Source organism: Typopeltis vanoorti, chromosome 13, assembly GCF_054136105.1.
Source record: "Typopeltis vanoorti isolate ZY-2024b chromosome 13, IOZ_Tvanoo_1.0, whole genome shotgun sequence".
NCBI lineage: Eukaryota > Metazoa > Arthropoda > Arachnida > Uropygi > Thelyphonidae > Typopeltis > Typopeltis vanoorti.
This window is the reverse complement of record NC_143561.1, coordinates 103,952,394-103,978,005: the sequence shown is the minus strand read 5'-3', so window position 1 is coordinate 103,978,005 and position 25,612 is coordinate 103,952,394. Positions and strand designations below refer to the sequence as shown.

At 34.2% G+C, this 25,612-nt stretch overlaps 1 protein-coding gene across 2 annotated transcripts in view; it reads left to right on the top strand.

Annotated features, from left to right (window-relative positions):
* The window catches only part of mst (misato mitochondrial distribution and morphology regulator), a 211,210-nt gene that overhangs the window by 43,187 nt on the left and 142,411 nt on the right, over positions 1 to 25,612 (top strand). For both annotated transcript variants that reach the window (XM_090402942.1, XM_090402943.1), the window contains exon 3: positions 12,613 to 12,725. In XM_090402942.1, the coding sequence (XP_090259068.1) occupies positions 12,613 to 12,725 (113 nt within the window). The remainder of the gene's footprint in view (positions 1 to 12,612; positions 12,726 to 25,612) is intronic.

The following is a 25,612-nucleotide window of genomic DNA, read 5'->3' as shown; positions in this document are numbered from 1 at the left end:
TGTTTCAGTCAATCTGGTACTTATCTAATTCCTCAGCTAACTCCATTCAGGCTTCTTATGTTGATAGTACCGATCTTGAACTCTGGTGATGTCGAGTTGGGGCTTGTTTTAGGATTTGTTCCAGTAGCTGACTTTTTGCTGTTTGCCCTGGTTCCCTGGCAAAAAGAACCGAGGCCTTGTTTAACCGGGTGACGCCTCAGCTGGCATGAAATTTTGTCATGTTGTACCATCATTTTATATTTTGGTTTAAGCCAATAAGAATACAATTTGGTCGCTAAATCCCAAATTGCCAGCCCATCCTCGTTTATTCAATATCCATGTAGATACCTAACAGGATGCACCACAAGAAGGTGAGGATTGGACATTAGGTCAGAAGTCCTGGTGAGTTCTCCACATTCCTTTAATGGCTATGTGCAGGTCTCCTCTCATTATACAGCTTTGTCTCTTAATCACCCTATGAGGAAATGTGGCTTTGTATAAACAGGCTGGTCATAATTGAAAACTGTTGTATGAGCAGATCATCATCATAAAGCAAAACATTGTAAGGTAGGACCGTCTTAAATTTAATATCTGGTCCTTGTAGTCTCTATTTGGCAGGAACCCAGTATGTCTTTCTTCAGGTTTTTCTTCCACAGTTTTTCTTATCTTCTTTTCAGGTATGTTTGCATCTCTGTAATTCTCACATTATTTTGTTTTCTTTTTAATTCTAATAGATGGGAACTATTCAGAACTCAATTCATTTAGAATTCAACCATTTGACACTAGGCTTTCTGAATTATGCACTTCAGTCATTGCAAAACTTATGTGCTTCCATATTTGATCATTTATATGTAGAAATAAAACCTTAAGAATAGCAACATGGAATGTCAGAACATTGTACCAATCTGTAAAACTTGACAACTTTCTCCAAGAAATGGCAAATATGAGATTAGACATAATGGGACTTAGTAAGATAGAAAGAAGCTGGAAAAATTCAAAGAAAAAACCATATAATTGTGTATACTCAGATGGCCAATCACATACAAATAGTGTAGCAGTAGTCATGAAGAACAACACTGTCAACTGCATGTTGGTTACTGGCCTATTAATGATAGAATAATAATCGTGAATATTGTAGCCAAACCTTTTAATATAGTTGTAATTCAAGTATATGCATCTACTACAGAACAGAATCTAATTAATGAATTTTACGAGCAAGTTCAAGAGACCATTTCCGCAACAAAATAAGATGACTTATTGCTAATAATGGGAGATATGAATGCCAAAGTTGGATCAGAAAACTAAATGCATGGGAGATTATGGACTTGATCAAAAAATGACAGAGGAAACAAAACTTATCCAGTTTTGTGAAGAAACTTGCCTTGTGATGGTGTTCGAAACAATGTTCAAACACCACCCAAGAAGAATTTACACCTGGAAGAGTTCAGGAGACTTGACAAGAAACTAATTGACTACATTATGATTAAGGACAGAATTAAAATTTGCATTAAGCAAAGACATATCTAGCAGCATACATCCACTCAGATCATAATCCGAGTGGATGTATGGTAACAGCAAGGTTAAAATTAAAAAACATAAAAAGGAGCAAGACAAGTCCAAAATGTGACATCAGTATTCTTAAAGAAGTCAGTATGAAAGATAAATTTGCATCTGAATTCAGTAAAAATGTGAATGAGTGAAGGTGGGAAAATGTGAAACCTTTTGATTTGATAAACCAATATGAAACTGATCAGGTGCCTCAGTAAAATCGAAATGAATGGTAAAGATGTAAGGCTGTTAACAAATCCATACTGGGAACAAACAGCAGCAATAAGAGTTGACAATGAGATGTCTAAAGAATTTATAATCCAAAGAGGTGTACGACAAGGATGTATACCATCCCCCCAACTTATATTCCATTCACATGCTGTCTCCTATCTAGGAGGTTGGCTACCATGATGTGATTCATGGTTAACTACAGGCGTAATGACATGTGGTGAGGACCCTATCTCTTCCACATACTGTTATAAGTATTCATGGCTGTAAATCTGTGTGTGTTCATGGGACTGGTTTGCCTGTTCCAAGTGACAAAAAACTCAAGTTTCCGGATGGGAAAACCGTCTACCTTTGTATGAGACTGGCTAACTCATACGAAGGTATGTTGCTTGGTCATATAAGTGTAAGAAAAGAAACATTTCAACAGAACTGGGATGTGTTCAGAACAAACATCCAAGAAACAAAAAAAAAAACCTAAGCCAAACATCCAAAAAACATATTACCTAAGATAAACAGAACTGAAAGGAAACTGGATGACTAAGAACATACTCAGTATGATGGAAGAAAGGAGAATGCTGAAGAACAAACTGGATTATAAGAGAGTGAATAAACTTGTAAAAAAAGAATACAGGAAAGTGAAGGATGCTTGGTATACAGATAAATGTAGAGAGATAGAAGAACTGGCTAATGCATGCAAAGAAAGAGACTTATATAATAAGATAAATTAACTAACATATTAAAAAAAGGAAAAGCATGGGGAGCAATATCTTAAAATCACAAGATGGTAAACCTTTCATTAATAAGGAAGAAATACTGGGAGGATGGCAAGAATACACAGAGCAACTGTACTATGCATATAGAGAAGAAAAACCTAACACAAACCCCTAGCTGGTCCTGATATTCTTGCTAGTGAAGTATATAATACGATAAAGGGATTAAAGAATAAGAAAATGGCAGGAAGCAATGAAATCACAGCAGAAATGTTAAAAGCTTTTAATGATATAGGGTTGCATTTGAAATTTGGTTGCATACCATTGTCAAAGCATTTATGCTTTGACAATGGTATGCAACCAAATTTACAACACAGGATGCCTTCCAAAAGACCTGAGACACTGCTACAGAATGCTCAGAGTATAGAACAATTATCATCATGAGTCATGTTGCTAAAATACTGATAAAAATTATTCTGCAAAGAAATAAAAGAAAACTCAACTGGGAAATGGGTGAAAATCAATTTGGATTCAAAGAAAAAAAAATGGAACAAGATATAGTATTTTCACTCTAAGAACAATAATGGAAAGATATTTAGAAAAAATAGAGACATTTATATATGCTTTGTAGACTACACCAAAGCTTTTGATTCAACCAACTGTACGAAACTGATCAGGTGCCTCAATAAAATCGGAATGGATGAAAAAGATATAAGGCTGTTAACAAATCTGTATGGGAACAAACATCAGCAATAAGAGTTGACAGTGAGATGTCTAAAGAATTTATAATTCAAAGAGGTGTACAACAAGGATGTATACTATCTCCAATACTCTTTAATTTATATACTGAAGAAATATACAAGGAAGTTGAAAACATAAAAGGAGTATCAATAGGAGGAAGGAACATAAACAATCCATGATATGCTGATGATACAGTTCTGTTGGCAGAAAATAAAAAAAAAAAGATTTAGAAAATCTAATCAACAATGTAAGAGTTATGAGTGAGGAATATGGTTTGCTTTTTAATTGCAAGAAAAAAGACAACACCTAAAATTGATATCAAAATACATTATGAAACTTATGGATACAACTACCATGTTAGAGCAAAACTTTAGTTTAATATAAACCAAAATATACACTCGACGTTTCTGACTATAGCCGTCTGATATCAAAATAGATGACATACCTATTCAGCAAGTAGACAAATTGATGTATCTCAGCACCCTAATTAACAGAAGGTGGAAGAAGCACAAGAGAAATAAAAAGAAGAATTGAAATAGCTAGAGAAAAATTCAGCACAGTGAAAAATGTCTTGACATCTAGAGATCTGAGCATAAAAATGAGGATAAGGTTGACAAAATGCTATATATATGGTCATTACTAATGTATGGGGCTAGAATGGACAATGTTAAAGGAAGCAGATGATAAAATTAAAGCTTTTGAGATGTGGATTTTAAGAAGAATTATGAAGGGTATTGTGGACTCAGAAGAAAATGAATGCAAAAGTTCTACAAATGACTGTAGAAAAAAAGAAGTCTTCTTAAAACTATCGAAAGAAGTAAGGCCAAATATTTTGGGCATTTGTTAAGACATGACAGCTCACAAAAAATGGACCTGGAAGGAGTGGTAGAGGGAATGAGGAATCTTAAGAACTAGATTTATCTGACATATGAGAGGAATGTGCAAGGGAGGCACAGGAATGAAGTTGATGGAGAGACATGGTAGTCAACCTCCTGGATGGAGAGGACACATATGATGATTTGAGCATTTCTGGCTGAATCCTATCCTATCCTCTCAGCTATACGGCTGGTGGGTGGGGGGGGGGTAGCCATATGCTATATAGGGAGATGGTTATGAGCAAGGTGGTTTGCTGTTGTCTTCCTTGCTGTAGTATATTTTCTGACTATAGCCGTGTGTGTTCACGGGACCTGTTTGCCTGTTTTGAGGGATGAAAAACCCCGAGTTACCGGGAGAAAAAACATTCAACCTCATTATGAGACCGGTTAACTCACCTTTAGTTGAAAGAGACCAGATAAAGGTTCCTCATGTCATAGACGGGAATCGAACCCTGGTCTTTCTGAACAAAGGGCTTCGTCTATACCAACTGAGCTGTAGAGGCTCTTTTCTGGCTGAATATTATTCTACAATAGCATTTTCACATTTCAGATTTTTGATGGCTTTTTCTATATAGATATTCATATGTGATGTTTATTGCATTCCTCTTTGAGTATTTTTTACCCTATCTGTTACTTCATGTTTCATTTAGCAGTCTTTCAAAGTAGTTACTTCATCAGTTTCTTCTAGGTACTGGGAGGAAAAACTCTCCACCACCTCTTGAGAGGTGTGTTCAGGCTACTATGACAGCAGTACATGATTAAGTTACATTATTATTAACCTCCTATCAACAATTTTCCTCCAAATTAGTCTGTTACTTGTCAGCACTCCAACATTGTGGTCTTCCAAGATACATCTGAATGAATCATTCAACCTAGATCTTGGTCTTCCTCTGAGTCTTTTCCCTGCATTCTTGGCATCAGATACTGTTTTACTAACCTTTCTTCTCCCATTCTGTTTAAGTGGTCATACTACCTTAGATTAGCCCTGCTCACACATTCTTGAAAGCTAACAGTGTCAAGTTCTTTTCTAATATCTTTATTTTTAATATGATTCTGCCATTGATGCTATTTGGAATTAAGTGCTTTATTTTTTAACAATTCTCAGATCTATAACTTAACTGTTTGAACCAGGGCTCCAAGAAATACACCATAATTCTACTAGTGACAAAAAAAATTTTACTTGCCAAACACATTGGTCTATCTGTATTGTTATATTTTAAAAAACTAAGTGCTATGGGTGAGAAAACAAAGTAATGCATTATGTAATTCTTACTATATATTACACGTAATTATACAGAAATATGCTTTCCTTTAATATGGGTTCGTATGTGACAACATAACTCAGTTTGTGTTTTCTTTCATTTATTGTTCATAATGAAGGGTGAATTTATATAAATTATCCACGAATAATAATTTAATAGGAAAGACAAGTAATAAAACTTGCAAAAACAAGAAAGCATCTAGAACTCGCTGTGGAGTCACACTTTTCATGATGTGCTCATTTGCATGATCCAGTCTTTGACTTGTCATTGCGAGATAATTGTAATTTTTAAATAACATTATTTAAAACCTTTCATTATGCAAAATATTCAGGTTTAATTACATGAAAATAAGCTTATACCCTACATTATAAGCTTATTAGTGTACTACAGTAAAACTGTAGTATACTAATAAGTGTACTACTTATAAGTGTACTACAGTAAAACTGCATACCTAATAGAGGTATTGGAAGAATAAGTTGTATTGATGTATTAGAGTATTTAATTAAATCTTGCCAATTTTAATTTTAGTATTTATAAGTACTGGTTAATTTTGTCAATGAAATTATTTGTGTAAGGTTAATATTGAACTAAATGAATGCAGTGATTTGATTATAAAATTTATTTATTGGAAATGACTGTAATTTAAATGTATTAAATTTAAATCTCATGCATGGAGTGAGAAGAGCAATGCATAACATTGCTATGAAATACCCCCCCCCCCCCCCCGTTTATTTTATATTTTCCCCAATAGTGAATAAAGTCTTTCATATATAGAAAGGAAAAAACTTTAAAAGCTATCACTAGTTTTATGTTACAGCAGTGACAAATAGGATGAGAGAAGAAGATAGGACAGGTTGAGTTTTAAGTGTTAGTTTTTTCATAACTTTTCATCTAGAAAGGAAAATAAAGTTCTAAACAGTACAGGAGATAAAAGGACAGAAGAAAGTGCAAATCATTTGTTTGTTATATCTTTTAGAGGACCTGTGTAGCTCATTGGAAGTGCTGCTTGCGTCCTCTGCACTTGGTCACTCGAAATTAGACTTAAGATCAAGTCTAATTTCGAGCCGACTGGAGGAACTTTTTCTAAGCCTATTTTCGATTGGTTCCCGAGTTAGTCGATCTCTGGCATGGGCAAGTGGTTTTCCCTCCTGGAAACTCAGGTTTTTTGTCCCGTAAACTCAGTTAAATTGACCGTAATACCCACATTATTTCAGACAGTAACATATCCTGTTGGGGTTAGGTACCAAGAGATGGCAGCACTTGCTTGCCAGCCTCTTCATCGGTGGCTGCCTATAATTAATGATAGACATGGGCCAGCTGTCTCCGATTGGCTACCGGTAGAGATTGAACTCACTCAGTCTCCAAAAGCTAGATAGGGAATAAAGGCCTCTCCTATCCCTATAAGGGAATAAAAGGCATTAGCTGATTTATTATTTTTATTTTATTATTTATATCTTTTAGAGAAAACTGACAACTAAAATTGGAAATGTTTTTGTGATTCTTGAAAAAGGAACACTGTAGTGTTCAAATTAAGGATTTCAGAATCCAGAAGTTAAAATTTCAAGAGAGTTGGAAATAAAGCTTCTTTAATAAATTCATTTGAATGATATTTTAAAAGGAAAGAAGAAAAAAGTGTAAATTAGGCAAAGAAATGCAATCAGAATAAAGCTGAAATTTGCCACAAAGCTGAAAATTCACTTGCTATTTGTCTCTAATAACTCACCAGTGGCAAGAAGGCAAGTAGATTTCTGGAGTGCTAGTTTGAATACTGCTATTTTAACATTTTGGCTAATTTCTCCCATTCCTTGTTCATCTGACACCCTAGCTTTGCTTATTCTGTTGTCTATTTCCAAATTTAACTTGCCCGCTTCAATAACTGATGTATTTTACTTGTTTCATAGGTTTTCCATTGAGAATGTTGCTAAAGTTTTCTATGTTCCTGCCTATTTTTCTAGTTTTTGGTCTTTTTATTGCTGATTTTGATGGCAAATTTGTTACAGCTGGAGACTTGCATTGGATATGTTTAGGAGAACATCATCATTCGCATAAAACAATTTCTTTTATAATGTGATCCACATAGATGATAATAAGAATGGAGATTATTTTTTATGTGGTTCCCACCCATGAAAAGTTATTATTAAAACCTTTAGTATACCTTGGGTGCACTGAGGATTTTTTTCACTCCATTTTTATCAATTTTATATATATTTTTGTATTTTTTTTTTTTCATTTTTAGATAGTCCAGAAACCTTGCTCTAGAGACCCAACATGGAATTTTTTCAAGCTACTTCTGGCTCCCAGTAAGTAGGGCAGTGATGTCACACTGGGTGATGAAATTCACCTGCCACATAAAGATAATCACAGACATCCATGCCCACAGTGAGATTTGAACTTGCACCCTATTGGTTGGAGAGTGGGTACACTTACCACTCGGCCAACCAGGAGATAATATGCATCCCTGTCTTACCCCTGATTATACATCAAATCATTTCCCTGTATTTCTTTCAATTCAAAGTGCTGATTTACTGATTATATTAAGACTGCTATAGTGTTCCATTTGTCCCATATAATGGTAGTATTTTGAAACGATTTTCTCTGTACCTTGTTGTATGCCTTTTCCAGATTTACAAACGTTAGCACAGATTCTTGTCATATTCCCATGATTTCTCAGCTGTTTGTTGTAAAGTGAAAATCTGATTCTAAAACAATCTCTTTTTGACCTGAACCCAGCTTGTTCTTCTCTAAGTTTCTCTTTCACAATTTTTTCAACCTTTTTTTTTTTTTTTTTGGTAAGTATGCTTGCATAAATCTTACCTGGAACACTTAGCAGAGAAATTTCTCTGCAATCCTCACATTCAGCTTTATTCCATGTTTTATAGATGGTGACTATAAGAACTCTACCCCGTTCATCTGAAATTCAGCCTTCTGACTAGGCCCTCTGAATTATGCAGTGTAGACACTACTTTTATACTTCCATATTTGAATTTATGATTGAAATTTCATCTTTTCCAGCTGCCTTTCTGCATTTCAGTTTTTCATGGCTTTTATCTACCTCAAGTATTGATATGTACTCCTGTTTGTATTTCTCTTGAAAACTTTCTACTACTGTTCTGTCACTACTTGTTTCATCTAACAGTCTTTCAAAGTGATTACTCTGGACATCTAGGATATCTTTACTGTCAGTTTTCATGTCACCTTTACTGTAAAAGAAATCAAAGAGAATTAAAAATTTCTTTTACAGTAAAGTTTCTTTTTATCTCTGTATTCTTTTTGGGCATTTGCCAATATGTCAATTACTTAAGGCATCTAACATCTACATATCCTTATATGTAGTTTTTATATCAACTTTATCTGATTCCTTTTCTATTACTTCTTCCACTGCTTTTTCAATGGCCTCCAGAATATTTTGTGCCTTCATGATATTTGTCTTCCATATTTTTAATAAAGTCTTGCCATGACTGCTGTTTAACTACTTTTACACATTGCTTCACTTCCATATATTTCATTTTTCTTTGTGTTCTGTCATATTACATGTTGATTTATATGATAGTAACTGCCGATATGCTTTCTTCTTTTCCATGCCTGCTTCTTGAATTTCTTGAATAGAGCTCTGATTTTTCTTTCCTTGACTGGAAAGTCAAGACAGAGAAGTCAGAACTGTGTCGAGGTTGAATAAGTGTTTTCTTCAGTTTGCCATTGAGCCACCAATTTTGATTCTTCTTTTCAAACTTTTATTTATTAATTAATTTTTTATTATTATTATTTTTTGAATAATATTTGTATCTTTGAGTCAACAGTGTCTCTGAAAACTGCTTGCCTTTGATTTTTTTTAAAACTTTTATGCATGCATTTTTTTCATTGTACAATTCTTTTTTATCCTTCCTAAAATTAAATATTGATCACTTCATGTTTCATACCTCCTGAATACTCTTGTGTCTTAGACAAGCGTTGAAGAGATTTGATTGGTATCTGTCCTCACTCCATGAGAATTATTGTACATCTTTATATTGGAACATTGTAATGACTATTACATATCATGAACAGAAATTCAGCTGGTGCTATCCATTGTTATTAACTTTCCTATTTTCTCCAAATATTCCTAAAACGTTTGTGTATGCCTCATATTCATTTCCTACCTCTGTTTATATCTCCTAAAAGGACCAGCATTTCCATTTTTCTTTTGTAGAAAATTTTTTCACTTGGTTATAAATTAAATTCAAAATGCCATAAAATCTATTAAAAGAATCTTGTTTAATCCTTTATCCAAGTGTAAGCAAGCAAAGTTTGCACATGAAGTTTCTTCACAATCAAGCTGTTTACATTATAGAATCTAACAACTTCACATTAATTACCTTTCATTATCTCATAATGAAACTTATTTGTGCCTATGGTCCCACTGAAAGTTCTTCTAAGGAAGAAGTGAGAGAATTTTTCGAGTCATTAGAACAGGCAGCTGACAAAGAAAATGGAAAAAGTAGTCCTTGTTGAAGATCTAAATAGCAGAGTAGGAAATGAATCCCACCAGGTATGCATGAATGTTTTGGGAAAATTTGGAGAAAAGGGCAAAGCTAATAATGGTATTTGCTGGACCTGCTCAGGACATGGACTAGTCATTACTAGCACCATGTTCCAATATAAAGATGTGCACAAGTTCACGTGGAGAGAAGCATCATTGACTGCATCATTGTTGATGGTGATATCTTCATGCTAGAGCAAGATTGAAGAGTGTACAGAAGATTTGAAATGGAAGTGACCATTACTTAGTGCTATGCAGAATAAAAATGGATAATTCAGTGAAAAGAACGGTATGAAAGAAAGTTTTTAAAAATAATTAAAGTTTGAGCAGCTTTTTCAGATAAACTGTAGACTAGACTATACAAACATTATTGAAGAAAATTTGAAGCAGTTTGAAAATAAGAACCAAACTTTGGAGTCTCAGTGGCAAACACTGAAGAAGATATTGATTGATTCAGCTAGGGAGGTATGTGATGAAGTTGTCTGTAAGGAATAGAAAAATAAGAACTCCACAGTTGGACACAAAAAAGTTAAAGAAGCAGTTCTGGAAAAGAAGAAAGTATACCAAAAGTCCCTAGCAAATAAGTTTTCAGATTCCATAAAAGAATATAGAGAAAAATGTAAGAAAACTAAACTATGTGTACAAGTAGCTAAACAAAAGTTGTGGGAAGACTTTGATAAGAATATAGAAAATTAATATCAGGAAGTGGCAAAATGTTATGGAGGCTATTGAACAAGCTCAGAAATGGAGGAAAGAGTACTGTAAAAGGAATCAAAGATGATTAAGATGACATTAAAACTGAAGATAAGGATATTCTAGATTTCTGGAGTAATCACTTTGAAAGACTGCTAAATGAAATATGGAGTGACAGAACCATACTAGAAAATTTTCAAGAGAAATGCAAAGAGGAGTACATATCATTACTTGAGGTTGAAAAAGCCATCAAAAGCTTGAAATGTGGAAAAGCAGCTGGAGTAGATATTTGACCAGAAATGATCAAGTATGGAGATATAAAAGGTTTGCAGTGGCTCCGCCATAATTCAGAGAGCCTGGTCAGAAGGTCGAATTCCCAATGATTGGAGTAGAGCTCTAATAGTTCCCATCTGTATAAATGAGAATAAACTCAATGTGAAAATTACAGAGGAATTTCTCTATTAAGTGTTCCAAGCAAGATTTATGCAAGCATACTTGAAAAGAGGTTGAGAAGATTTGTAGAGGAGGAACTTGGAGAAGAACATGCTGGGTTTAAGCTAAGTATAAGTTGTTAGGATCAGATTTTCACTTTATTATTATTATTATTATTACCCAAGACCCCATGGAGTCAAAGACTCATCTAGGAGGTCATTTTATCATACACACACAGCTCATCATACCGTGCTTTAAACACACTCAAATTCTCTGCAGACACCACACTCTCAGGCAAGGCATTCCAATCATTCACAACTCTGCATGAAAAAACCTGCTTCTCACTCCCCTACTCACATCCTCTTTATACAGTTTCCAGGGATGACCTCTGGTTCTCTCCTGATCTCCCACTGTTTTCTGTAGAACCTCTCCAGCATTGATCCTATAACAACCCCTTACTAACTTGTAGGTCTCTATCATATCTCCCCTCTTCCTCCTGTCCACCAGACTCTGCAAGTTGCATCTTCTCAATCTTTCCTCATACTCTACATTCCAGAGGTTAGAAACTACCTTAGTCAGTCACCTCTGGATCCTTTCCAACATCTCTTCTGAAAACCAGGTGATCAAATCTTTGCACAATAGTCAATGTGTGGCCTAATCAAAGCTTTATACAATGGAACAAGAATCTCCCTACTTCTACACGTTAGTGTCCTCCGCATCATTCCCAGAAGCCTTTGTGTTGTCTTCAACATAAATTTGTCTTTAGGACAAATAGTTGAAAAATCATGGGAATGTGACAAGGATCTCTACTTAAGTTTTGTAGATCTGGAAAAGGAATGTGAAAAGGTGCCCAGAGAATGCTTTTCAAAACACTACAGTTATATGGGATAAATGGAACATTAAACAGGCAATACATAGTCTATATTTTAGTTGTAAGTTAGCAATTAGAATTGAAAAAATAAGGAAGATGGTTTGATGTAAAATCAGGGGTAAGACAAGGATGCAAATTATATCCCCTCTTATTTCATCATCTATATGGATGGATCACAATATGAAAGAAAGTGGCATTTGGTCTGGTATTAGACATGTCAGCCTTAGTTCTTTATGTGGATGATGTACTCCTAAGCAAGTCTCTTGGATTCTCTAAGTAAACTGCATAATAGCTATAACAAATGTGACATGAAAATCAACAATAAAAAGACCAAAACTATGAAAAATAGGCAGGAACATAGAAAACGTTTTTTTTTTTTTCTGCATTCTGAATGGAGATCCTATAGAACAAGTAAAATATTTCAGCTATTTAGGCACAATTTTTCTTTTAGATGGCAAGTTAAATCTGGAAATAAGGAATAGAATAAGCAAAGCTGGTATGTTGGGGAGCAAAGCTGAATAAATTTATATGAACATTTATATGAAATGTTATGTTATGTTAATGTTATATTTCCAGTAACTGGAAATATATAATTAACATATCAGCTATTAGCAAGCATGTGTGTGTGTGTGTGGGGGGTACATTAAAAATCAATGTGACCATTATGTAAGCACCTAAAAACTTTTGACTGCTAACTGCATAATAAAGATTCAGGAAATTTATAATTTTTTAGAAAATTATAATTATTTTAAATTAGGGAGAAGTTACTTATACTCCCCGGCTTCTTAGTATTGACCTTAAGGGAAGTCTTCGGACACTGCAACAAGAAGGAACCCTGTATGCTACACAGTCATCTGGGTCTCCATCATGGTAAGTTGCATTTTCTTGTGTCTTAGGATATGGATGTTTATAATTTTCTTAAATTATACTGAAATTAGAATCAACAGATATATAGAGTATAAATTAATGATGCCAATTATTAATTTATACTCTATATAATTATATCTAAGTGGGTGCTTAGATCTAATTATATCTAAGCACCCACTGATGATTGAAACCAGTCTGGGTAGTGGACCTTCCCATAATGCACAGTATTACACACATTTGAAAGGATGTGTGCTTTGCATTATGGGATACTAAGACAGTTGATGTGAAGTCATTAGCCTCTATATACAAGCAGCCCAGTCATGAAATACTTTACGCACAAACTTTGTTTGCTTGTACTTGAGTAAAGGATTAAACCAAGAATATAATTTCTTCATCATCATTAGTCTCCTGATATGTACCCATAAGGGATGTTTCTTGGCATCTTTAATTTATAGTATAACCAAGTGAAAAAAACTTTCAACAAATATATAGAGGCAAGAGAAGTGGTATTAGCAATTCTAGATTAATTTTGCACACTGGTGACCAGAAATATCATATATGCAAAATCATTAATTTATTGAATTTGGAAGTAATCACTTACTGATCAGGGATATTTATTACATGTAATATGCCTTCTTTGCTTGCTCATGCTGCCAGATATAGATCATACACAGATTGTTTTAAACTTGTGTATGATTTGGCAGTACAAACATAGAATACACAGTTCTGAGTTCAAATTGCAATATTTTATTATCTGCTCCATGCATTGGTCTCTTTCTAGTCCAAAGTTGTTTTTGTCCAGAAGGCAAACATCCATTTGAAAAGTGTGCTGTTATCTACATGCTGAACTAAGTTGGTCTTGCAAAATACTACAGTTTGCTCTCACTATTGCAAACACCATTATAATGAACTCCTTTATATAACAAATTACTGAAAAGTATTTCCCAAAGCTTTGCTCAAACATATTCATTATAACAAACTGTTTCTCAAACATTATAACTACGAGTTCTCTGTTTGAGGGTTAGCTATATACATAAACTGGACCTGGAGCTTTTTTTTGTGATTGGGAAAGGTGAATATTATTCCATGATATGGAACACAACAGAAAATCAAAACACAGTGCATAAAGTCATCAGAATTTAATACATTCACTGTTACACATATAACTTATAAGACACTTCAGGGTATTAGCAGAGAATAGTAAGGTTTGGCAAGAACTAAAATTAGAGTATGTGATGTAGAAAGTTTCTTCACTTGGTTACAAAGTAAATTATTCTTGCCAAGAAATTATATTCTTGAATAATCCTTTATCCAAGTGTAAGCAAATGAAACTGGCACTTGCAGTATCTTCACAACTAGGATATTTATATAGAAGCTGATGACTTCACATCAATTGCCTTAGTATCCCATTATTATTATTACATGACACCTCCAGGGAGTCCAAAGACTCATCTAGGGAGGGCACCTACTCTACAACTCTGTCTCCACTCCACCAACCACAACTACACCAATGCCATCTACTGCCCACCACCACTAGTATTTCCACAGACAATCACAAACATCCTGCCAGTGGCAGGATTCGAACCTGCAGGCTGGGGAGTGGCTATACTAACCACTTGGCCAACCAGGCTGTCAATTCAATTCCTTTTAAAGATACTAAATGTCAGATGTATTCCTGATAATCACCTCTAACTTTGCACAATCTCAAACAGCTGAATATCATTCACAAAAATGTGTAATAATAATGGCTTTTTTAATTAGCCCTGTGAAACCTTACTTGTAACTTATGATTGGATAAAGGATTGAACAGTAATATAATTTCTTTATTCTGAAGTCAGTTATTCTGAAATGATTTTATTTCACTTTGTAAATTGATTTGTTCATCCTTATTGCAACTTTAATAATATATTTTATTATGTTTTTCAAGTTCTTAGGTCTTTTGCATTTTAAACTTCAAGTTTTGAGATTTTTAAGCTTTTAATGTATTTTTTTTAGTTTGATCCACTTTTTCGATCCAGTTTTTATCCTTTTTATTTATCATCAGTATCATACTAATCTAGTATTGATTTATTTATGGATCATACTCATTCACTATCGATTTACCTTGGTTTCCATAAATTAAGGAACAGAAAGAACTGAGAGAAGACCTCCAATAGAATTTAAAGGAATGAGGAGAACCGACCAGAGCTTCTGACCTAATGTCCAATCCTCACCTTCTCGTGGTGCACCCTGTTGGGTATCTACTTGGATACTGAACGAACGAGGATTGGCTGGCAATTTGGAATTTAGCCGACCAAATTGTATTCTTATTGGTTAAACCAAAATAAAAAATGATGGTACGACATGACAAAATTTCATGCCGGCTGGGGCGTCGCCCGGTTAAACAAGGCCCCCGTTGTTTTCGCCAGGGAACCAGGGCGAACAGCGAAAAAGTCAGCTACTGGAACAAATCTGAAAACAAACCCCAACTCAACATCACCAGAGTTAAAGATCAGTACTATCAGCATAAGAAGCCTGAATGGCAAAGAAATGGAGCTAGCTGAGGAATTAGATAAGTACCAGATCGACATAATAGGGGTGACTGAAACAAAAAAGACAAAAACTGGTGAGATCTTTCTGTGCAATAAATACAAAATGTTATATTCAGGCAATGACAATCAAGGAAAAGAAGGAGTAGCCATAGTATTCAACACAAAATACGAGGCTAATCTTCTTGAATGGCAGTCAGTCTCAAGTAGAGTAATGTGGGCAAATATGAGAATGGGGAACTGGACAATGAGACTTAATTGTGCCTATGGTCCCACAGAAGGTTCTACTAAGGTAGAAGTTGAGGAATTTTTTGAGGCTTTAGAAAAAGCAACTGACACAATGAAAAAGGAAAAGTTGGTACTTGTTAGGGATATAAATAGCAGAGTAGGAAATGATTGTGAGACATACAAAAATATTTTGGGAAAATTTGGAGAAAAGAGCAAAGCTAATAATAATGGCAAATATCTGTTGGATTTCTGCTCAGGACATGAACTGGTTATTACTAACACCATGTTCCAACATAAAAATGTGCACAAATTCACATGGAGAGAAAAGGCAAGGAATAAGAAAAGTCTCAATGACTATGTTATTGTTGATAGTGATGTTTTCTACCTCGTGCAGGACACCAGAGTGTGCAGAGGATTTGAAATTGGAATTGATCACTATTTAGTCTTGAGCAGGATAAAATTGAATTTCATATTGAAAAGAATAACATTTAAGAAAGTTTTAAAGCGAATAAAAGTTGAGCAGCTTTCAGATGTGAACTGTAGACTAAAATACACAAAGATTATTGAAGAAAAATTGAAAGAGTTTGAGAACAGGAATCAAACCTTGGACATTCAGTGGCAAACTCTGAAGAAAACAATGATTGATTCAGCCAGAGAGGCATGTGGTGAGGTTGTCTGCAAGGATAAAGAAATCAGAACTCCCTGGTGGACGCAGGAAGTTAAAGAGGCAGTGAAGGAAAAGAAGAAAGCATATCAAAAGTTCCTGTCAAATAAGTCAGCTTGTGCTCTTAGAGAATACAGAGACAAATATAAGAAAGCTAAACATTGTGTAAAACTAGCTAAACAAAAGTCATGGGAGGACTTTGGCAAGAATATAGAAATAAATATCAAGAAGGTGGCAAAATATTCTGGAGGTTGTTGAAGAAGCTTAGGAATGGAGGAAGGAGTGCTGTAAAAGTAGTTAGAGATGATAAAGGTGACATGAAAACGGGAGAAAAAGATATCCTTGAAGTATGGAGTAATTACTTTGAAAAACTGCTAAATGAAACCAGCAATGATGACAGCACAGTGGTAAAAAAACACTGACCAGGCATGCGGTCAGGAATACATATCCATACTTGAAGTAGAAAAAGCCATCAAAGGCTTAAAATGTGGAAAGGCAGCAAGTAGATGATATTCAACCAGAAATGCTGAAGTATGGTGGTATAAAAGTCTTACAGTGGCTGCACTGCTAGTTCAGAAAGCCTGGACAGAGGGACGAATTCCTGATGATTGGGTAGAGCTCTCATAGTACCCATTATATAAAAAGGGAAATAAAACTGAATGTGAGAATTGCAGAGGTATTTCCTTACTGAGTGTTCTGGCAAGATCTATGCAAGTATACTTGAGAAACGATTGAGAAGAATTGTGGAAGAACAAGCTGGATTCAGGGCAAATAGAGACTGTCAGGATCAGATCTTCATTTTATGACAAATAGTTGAGAAAGCATGGGAATATAACAAAGATCTGTATTTAAGTTTTGTCAATTTGGAAAAGGCACATGACAAGGTGCCAAGAGAGAAGCTATTCAATACGCTGCAGTTATATGGTGTCAATGGGGCATTATATGAAGCAATACTTAGTCTTTATTTGAGTTGTAAGTCAGCAGTTAGAATTAATGGAAGTACAGGAAGATGGTTTAATGTTAAATCTGTTGTGAGACAAGAATGTACATTATCTCCTCTGTTATTCATTATCTATATGGATCACATTATGAAGGAAAGTGGTATTAAACACGATATCAAAATTGGAGATGTTAATGTCAGCTCTTTGCTTTATGCAGATGATGCTATACTTCTAAATAAATTCGCTACAAGTGTGCAAGATTCTCTGACTAAATTGAATAGCTGTTGTAATAGATATGGTATGAAGGTCAGCAATAAAAAGACAAAGACAATGAAAATAGGCAGAATCGTAAAATGTCAACTGTGTTGTGAATGGAGAACCTGTGGAACAAGTGAAACATTTCAGCTACTTAGGCACGATTTTTACTGAAGATGGTAATTTAAATATAGAAATAGACAACAGAATCAGCAAAGCTAGTATGATAGGAAGTCAATTGAATAAATTCATATGGAATAAGAGAGAAATTAGTCAGAACACTAAATTAGCTGTATACAAGACAGTGTTCAAATCAGTTTTAACTTATGGATCTGAGAGCTGGGTCAGAAGTAAAACACTTGACCAAAGACTAGAGACAGCAGATATGAGAGTCCTGAGAAAGATTAGAGGCAGGAACAGATGGCTTCAATGGCAATATCATATTAAAAATGAGGATATTAGGAAAGAACTTGACATTGTCAACATCCAGGAATGCGTTAGCAGAGCTAATCTCAGGTGGTATGATCACTTAAACAGATTGGGTGAAGAAAGATTAGCAAAACAAGTGTTCTCTGCCATGTTGGCAGCAAAACGACCCAGATATATGTGGATCGATATGGTACAAAGTGCCTTAGACGATAGAAATATAAGATCTGATAATGTTGGAGTCTTGATAAGTAACAGACTGATTTGTAGGAAAATTGTAGGAAGGAAGTTAGAAATGATGTAATTTTTTTCATGTAGTACTATCATATCCTGTATATCCCTTAAGGATACATGGCAGGAATTTGATGATGATGAAGAAAAATCATAACTCAAAAACTGTATGATGAATATTTTCACCACTTTATTGAAAAGCAGCATTAATATGCAATGGAAAGAAACACCCACAACAATTGTAAATAAATAATTTAATTCAGTAACAAATGAATACATGAAGACAAAAAAGAAAAAAAGGTCGAAATTAGATTTTCAAAGTGAATCAATAAGAAATGTGATCATCCCTCTCAACAGTACAGCAATGATGGTGTCCAAAAGCTCGTTTGGTAATAACAAGCATTGCACGTGCAAAGCTCTCAAGGTTTCGGGAAGGGGGAGATTGAAAGCAGCAACACGTCAACCTACAGCATCCCATAAGTGCTCAATAGGATTTAAGTCAGAAGACTTGGCTGGCCACTTCATGTGTACGGTAGTCTCTTCTTGAAGATATTGGTATATGAGCTTTGCTCATTGAGGACATTATCATCTTGTGGGATAATTGTGTTCCCTATTGCATTCACATGTGGATGAACATAAGAGTACAAGGCCTCCTCTCTGTAAGTTGCAGCATTCATGGTTCTGCTAGGAATTACATGCAGGTTAGTGCATCCACCCAACAAGAGGCCTCTGCAAACTGTTACACTACCTTCACCAATAGTGTCTCTTTCGCAGATATTAGAGTATCGCTCTGTACAACAAGGCAGGACTTGTCTGCAAACAGTATTGACTCTCATAGGTCTTGGGTCCAGTTGATAGTGTTAAAGTACGTTCATTCTTGCTGGCTGTGCCATTTGTAATAATTTAGACTGGACCATTTTGTTATACTACATTCTGTATTCTATTTTTTGTATTTCCACTACCCTCTTTGTCTTTGCTTTCTCTCTACTTAATTATCGTGAATGGTCAGATGTCTTAATTCTTGACTGCCACCATCTACATGTTTCTAATTCAAACTCGTTTACCTCCAAGGACCAAATTAAGAATTATACATCAAGCCATGGGCTGCAACAGAAAAACAATCTCGAAATAAAGAGTAAACAGATTTTTTAATAGTAACATTAGGGTATATAAGTACAAAATACAACCATGTTACAAAACTGCATATAAAATATAAAGTTACATATTTAAATAAAATTATACATATCATTTTTTTGAAGAAACTTGGCAATGTTTTTCATTAACGAAATCTTCATAATTTGGTTGAATTTGTTGAGCTGTAGTTATTTTCAATATTGATTGCATATGCTGGTCTGTTAATCTTGATCTTTCCACAGTTTTATTATTCTTTAAAGTTGAAAATAGTTGTTCACATAAATATGTGCTACCAAACATAGATAAAGTACTCCTAATTGCACATAACACAGTGGAGTATCGATCGACTGATAAATAATTATAGAACTTTGGAATTCCAACAACCATATATTTTTGCTTCAATATGGAATCACACTGAATTTCGATTAATTCCAACTGTAAATTGTCATCAACAGTTTCAACATCAATCGATAGAGGAGAAGTAAATAGGAGAAACTGCTTTTCATATTTCTTAAAATCTAAAAATCTTCTTTCGAATTCATTTTCTAATAACTTCATTTGATTGGCATATTCTGAAAATTTCAATTTCAGTGATTTTTATAATAATGATTGACAATATTCAAAATGGAATAAATTTTCTTTTTGAATTTGTTTTTGCCAAAGTAATAATTTCTGTTTGAAAATGTTAATATTGTCAAATAACAAATAACATGGTAACTACTTGATGTTTCCTTGTACCTTAAGATTAAGTTACACTAAGGTGACTTGTAATGTCAACTGAAAGAGCCAGGTCCTTTATCCATTGATCATTTTTTAATATTTCACATTCATAATTTTTCAATTCTAAAAAAATGGTAATTATTTCCAGCAATTCGAAGAATCACATTAAAACTTTATGACTGGAAAGCCATCTAGTTTCTGTATAATAAGGTAGATCACTATATTCACTTTATATGTCTTCTAGAAAGTTACTAAATTGGTGATGATTAGGCCTACATGCACGAATATAATTTACAATTTTACTGACATTGTTTAGGACATGTCCACTATTTAAAACTTTGGAGCATAGTGTTTGCTGATGAATAATGCAACGAAGATGTTGAAAATTATTATTACCTTGTTCTTTGTATTTTTCTTTTAAATTTGCAACAACTCCTTTAACAATACTAGTCATGGCAGGAGCACCATCAGTTGCAAGACAAACTAGCTTTTTTAATAGTAAATTGTATTCATTCAAAACTTCCATAAGGGTGTCAAAAATATCAACTCCAGTGGTTGTATCGTGCATGGGAATAAGTTCTAGAAGTTCTTCACTTACCTTTAAGTTCATATCACATCCACAAATAAAAACAACCAGCTGAGCGATATCCTGTACATCTGTACTTGCATCAATTGGGAATAGGTCTCAAATGTTGGAATTATTGATTTTAGTTGATTCTTTAAGTTCCCGGCTATATCATCAATTCTGGTAGCAGTGGTATTTCAAGATAAGCTTATATTTTTAAATTTCTTTAATTGATCAGGATACAACACCTCAACTGCTTTAATAATACATTCGCGAATAAATTCCCCTTCAGTGAATGGTTTTAACTTGCTTGCGATTAAATGTGATAACAAATAACTAGTTTTTACTGTAGCTCTATTATCTTCAATAGGCTTGGTAAATACACTTTGTTGATTTTGAAGTGTCAACTTTAATTCTGACAATTTATCTTCACGTTGCAACATATTTGTCATAGTTTTCTTTATGATTTGTATCGTAATGCCTTTTAATATTATATTCTTTGCAAACTGCATAGTTTCTACATATCAGGCATAAAATTTTTTTTTCCTTGAACAAAAGTATTGTAACTCCCATTTTTCTTGAAAACTACGATGTTCTTCTTCAATTAATCATTTTTTACTCATACTGGTTGGTTTCGACATTATTTTTATTAATTCTTTATTAATTATAAAGAAAACACTATACTTTCTCACGACTTGAAAATTGCTAACAGCTAGCCTCCGATTGTTGTGGTCAGCGGATTTAGCCGCATTCGTAGACTTGCTCATTAAAATACGGTAAAATTCGATATTTATGCAGTGGTGTAGCAAGATTTTTTGAAATGACAAATAGAACATTATTTCCTTTAGAAATTGCAGAGTAGTTTGGCGTATAAAATAATCTTAAGTGGAAATGTAAATTTTTTTAAATATGTTTATTTAAATCGGTGTTTTCAAAAGTTAAATAACCATATTGGTTACGAAGTTTGGCAGGTCACATGTTATTTGTCAGCTGGCCTAATGTGGCCTGTGGGCTGCATGTTTGACATGCCTGCTCTATAGTCTAACAAATTTATTTGTATAATGACTTTGCTAGTTAGACTATATTTTGAGTGCAAGAGTATACGATCTTAAATCAAAGACAAAGCAGATATCGTTTATATTCTCCGCTTGTGTGTGTGTGTGTGTGTGTGTGTATCCTTACTTTAAACTAGTCATGGCATAAATATGAATTGTATAACTTCTATCTTATTTAGGTTCAAATTTTTTAAGATAGTGAATTGACAGATTCAGTCCAATGTGTTGTTTACAAACCATTTAATTAAGTCTAAAGGATTATTTACAGAATGAATGATACAGTATACATACAAAGTCATGCTAGTTTTCTTGCTACTCAATTCTTTCTACTCTAAATTTTAGTTCTAAGTTAATTCACAATTTAGCATAACATTACTTGAATATAAGACATACCTTGGTTAAGCCTAATTTACCATTTAAATACAATATCTCACAAATGTAGACACTTGACATATTATCTTGTTCTGTATTATGACTATTTACAATTCTTGATCAGTAGACAGTTTTTCACATTAATCTTTGTTTACACATAAGTCTTCTTATCTTTCTTTCCGCTTTCTGACTCGTTCCTGTTTTCACGCTAAATTTCTTCCTTGTCCAAGTTGTCGACTATGCCTTGAGTTATAGGACCCTTAATATAGTGGCGATGTACAGCTCCTTCCTTTCAAGACAACGACACGTTAATTCTCACAAGGCAGTGAATCCAGGTAGAAGACTTCAGAGCCAATGATGCTTCTTTTTCAACTTCCACCAGCTAATCTAGCATGACTGGGACTCAGGTAAGAGAAAGCCTAGAAATCCTAAGACAAAATTTCTTCCTGGTGAGTTGCCTGATATAGGTCCGACCTCCATTGTGCACATCCGCTCGTCTCTTGAAAATGGTCACGTATTGACCTTTGGACATGCTGATCATCCTTTGGGCATCTTTGGAATTCTCTGACCATGGTAATTGTCACGTATTGGCCTTTGAACATGTCATCTTTCATGCATCTTTGAAAATTTCCATCTATAGCAATTCTCAGAATTCTTTACTAATCATAGCATTAAACTTACTGATTCAAAATTACTTAATAGTTTTACATGATGAGATCATGCTCCATGTTATTTTAACAAAGGTTCAGTACAATATTATTACAGAAAAGATTATTTCAGTCAGAAAAATTAACATTATTCTAAGTACATTCTCCTAAACAAAAAAAAAATTGTAAAAATAAACATGATAAGTTATGAAGTCGCATAGCATGAGAGATTTTACAATAGGGAGCCTGGTCTATTTCAAAGTGTATGTGGGGCTAAGCGAACATAACTACTACTGGTTACCTAACATAGACCACCTGTGTAAAGCCTTTTGCACACAGGCGAAGCCAATCCTAATGTTCCTGTCGCTGATGAGAGGTTAGATTGTAGCTGATTTAGGGTAGTTGGCAAGAAGATAATGGGAGATATTAGTCACCTGCTGCACTTAAGTTCATGACCTTCCTTCACTATATCTCCAGAATGCTGTTTGATTAATATGCTCTATAATGTGGCTGTTGGAATTGGTTCCCACAGTCTGAAAATAACAGAAAACGACTCGCATATAGCCATCTGGTTATCTCTGCCTGACTTTTGCATCTAGTGTATCTAGTGTACTTTTGCATTATGGTGGCTTGTCACCTGGTTAAATCACTGGTTTAATGATGGCTTGCAACCATATCCAAGAATTTTCCCATCACGAAATGTCTTATTCTGACATTCAGGCAAAACACCCACTTTTATTCCATTGTTCATTTACATATACCACTGACAGTGCCCCTCATTTGTATAGGATAGCCAGACTCAGCATCACTTTTTACATAATGTACCTCTTTCATATGTTTCTTTCCTTTTCCACCTAAGTCATCACAATTTTTCTCTTTGTTAATTTATGGAAATCTGTGTATTTTATTTCATTGTCTTTTATATCAATTTTCACACATCTCAACCTCTAGTTTGAAAAGCTACTTAAAAATTGTACTGCCAATACAGGAAAGCAGTGATACCAATTTATGATAACTTTCATTAATGTTTTTAATACTTTGTAAATTAAAAAAAAGTTGTAGCCAAAAAACAATTGTATTGAAGGACACTCCATACAATGAAGTTTTGCTTATTACTTTATACTAAATGTTCACAGAAAGGAGGTACATAACTATAAGTTCAGAGATACTATACATCATTCTTTTTATTTTGTTATATTTTTAAGTGAATCCCACCCATGATATGGCAAAATGCAGTTGCATGAAGTATATCATAAATTTGAGTGATATGTAATTCAATATTGGCTTGATCAGAAGTTTGTGTAATATCATCAAACTTCCTTTCTTGTACAACTTTTTCTTGAATAATGTTTGTTTCTTTGAGTGTACAAACTGCTCAACTTTGATTCATATTAGCATGTTCTTGCAGACTCTTTCTTTCAATATGAAATTCAATTTTATCTGTTGTTTTTATCTTTTATCTTGAATCACTTTTCAAAATGTCACTATTAACATTATCCATGAGACTTTCTTATTTCTTCACATTCTCTCCATGTGAATTTATGCACATTTTTATATTGAAACTATAGTATTAGTGATAACTAGTCCATGTCCTGAACAGAAATCTAGCAGATACGCTTACCATTATTATCAGTTTTGCTCTTTTCTTCAAATTTTTTAAAAACATTTCTATATGTAAGTTTCAGTAAGGAAATACCGTGAGTAGACATATTACTAACTATTATAATAATGGAATTAACTCACTTAAATTATTCTTTATTCGTAGACTTTTCACCTGAGTATCACAGGCATCATCAGTACAGGTACAAGGCTAATTAAACAATAACTGTTATATTCACAAAGCGCCACCTAAGTAGCTAAGGTTAAATTTCCTAAATTTATTTAATTATTATTATTAGTTTAAGTTAAGGGATATTACATCCCATATCGTTTCTCAGCCGAATAAGAAACTCAAAGAGTTTCATGCCGAATATAGTAAAAACTATATAAAGTTCGGCGATTCCAAGCGTAAGCAAATACCTGGATACTGCAGTAACTGACCCTTAATGTAATGCAAGCTGAGGCAACTCATGTCAAAGGTGGAGCAAGCTCCGATCATTATTCTTGATATTTACCCATAATGTGAACTTAGCTCCTTGGAGCTGTATTACTGTTCTACATTATGAGAGAAGGTTTCTAAACCAGAGCAGATTTTCCTGTTTGTCCGAAATATGATAATCCACACGAGCAGGGAATCTGGTAGCGATTCCAAGCGTAAGCAAATACCTGGATACTGCAGCAACTGACCCTTAATGTAATGCAAGCTGAGGCAACTCATGTCAAAGGTGGAGTAAGCTCCGATCATTATTCTTGATATTTACCCATAATGTGAACTTAGCTCCTAGGAGCTGTATTACTGTTCTACATTATGAGAGAAGGTTTCTAAACTGGAGCAGATTTTCCTGTTTGTCCGAAATATGATAATCCACATGAGCAGGGAATCTGGTAGACACCTGGATAGTTGAGATGTGGGAGCTTGTCCTTTGGAGACATTAGGCATGTGGAGATTTTTCTGATGGGTCGAAAAGCCACACAGATATTTAGTAGTTTTAGCACCTTAGCTATGCGTTCACTAACCCCATGTACATAGGGGATAGGTATACGTGTAGGTTCTTCTGTACTTGAAGAGGATGCTGCAGCACGACTACTTAAAGCTCATTTTATGAAGGACTTCTTATAGCCATTGGTTATGAAGGAGGAATTAATATACAGTCACACCCCAAAGTTACGCGGTAGGTGGGACCAACAAAAAGCGCGTAAGTTGAATTTGCGTAACTCAGGTATAATTTTGCATACGAACGTACAAAATATTAGTTAATGGGGACCAAAGTTTTACAAAAACACGTATTTTTTTAAGAAATATAATCATAATTGTAGTTTTTCGTACATAAAAAAAAAAGAAAGTTATTTCGATGTCGATGGTTTCATAAAATCTAATAGATTCGTCTGACGACATAATGTATTTTTCTTGTCACGCAAAATTTCTTCATAGCAAGCTAATGATTTTTTTATTCCTTGCCTTGTGGCTACAGTTCGTTCCTCATTAGAATCTATGTCCTCCAAAATCCTTAAACCTTTCTTTTAT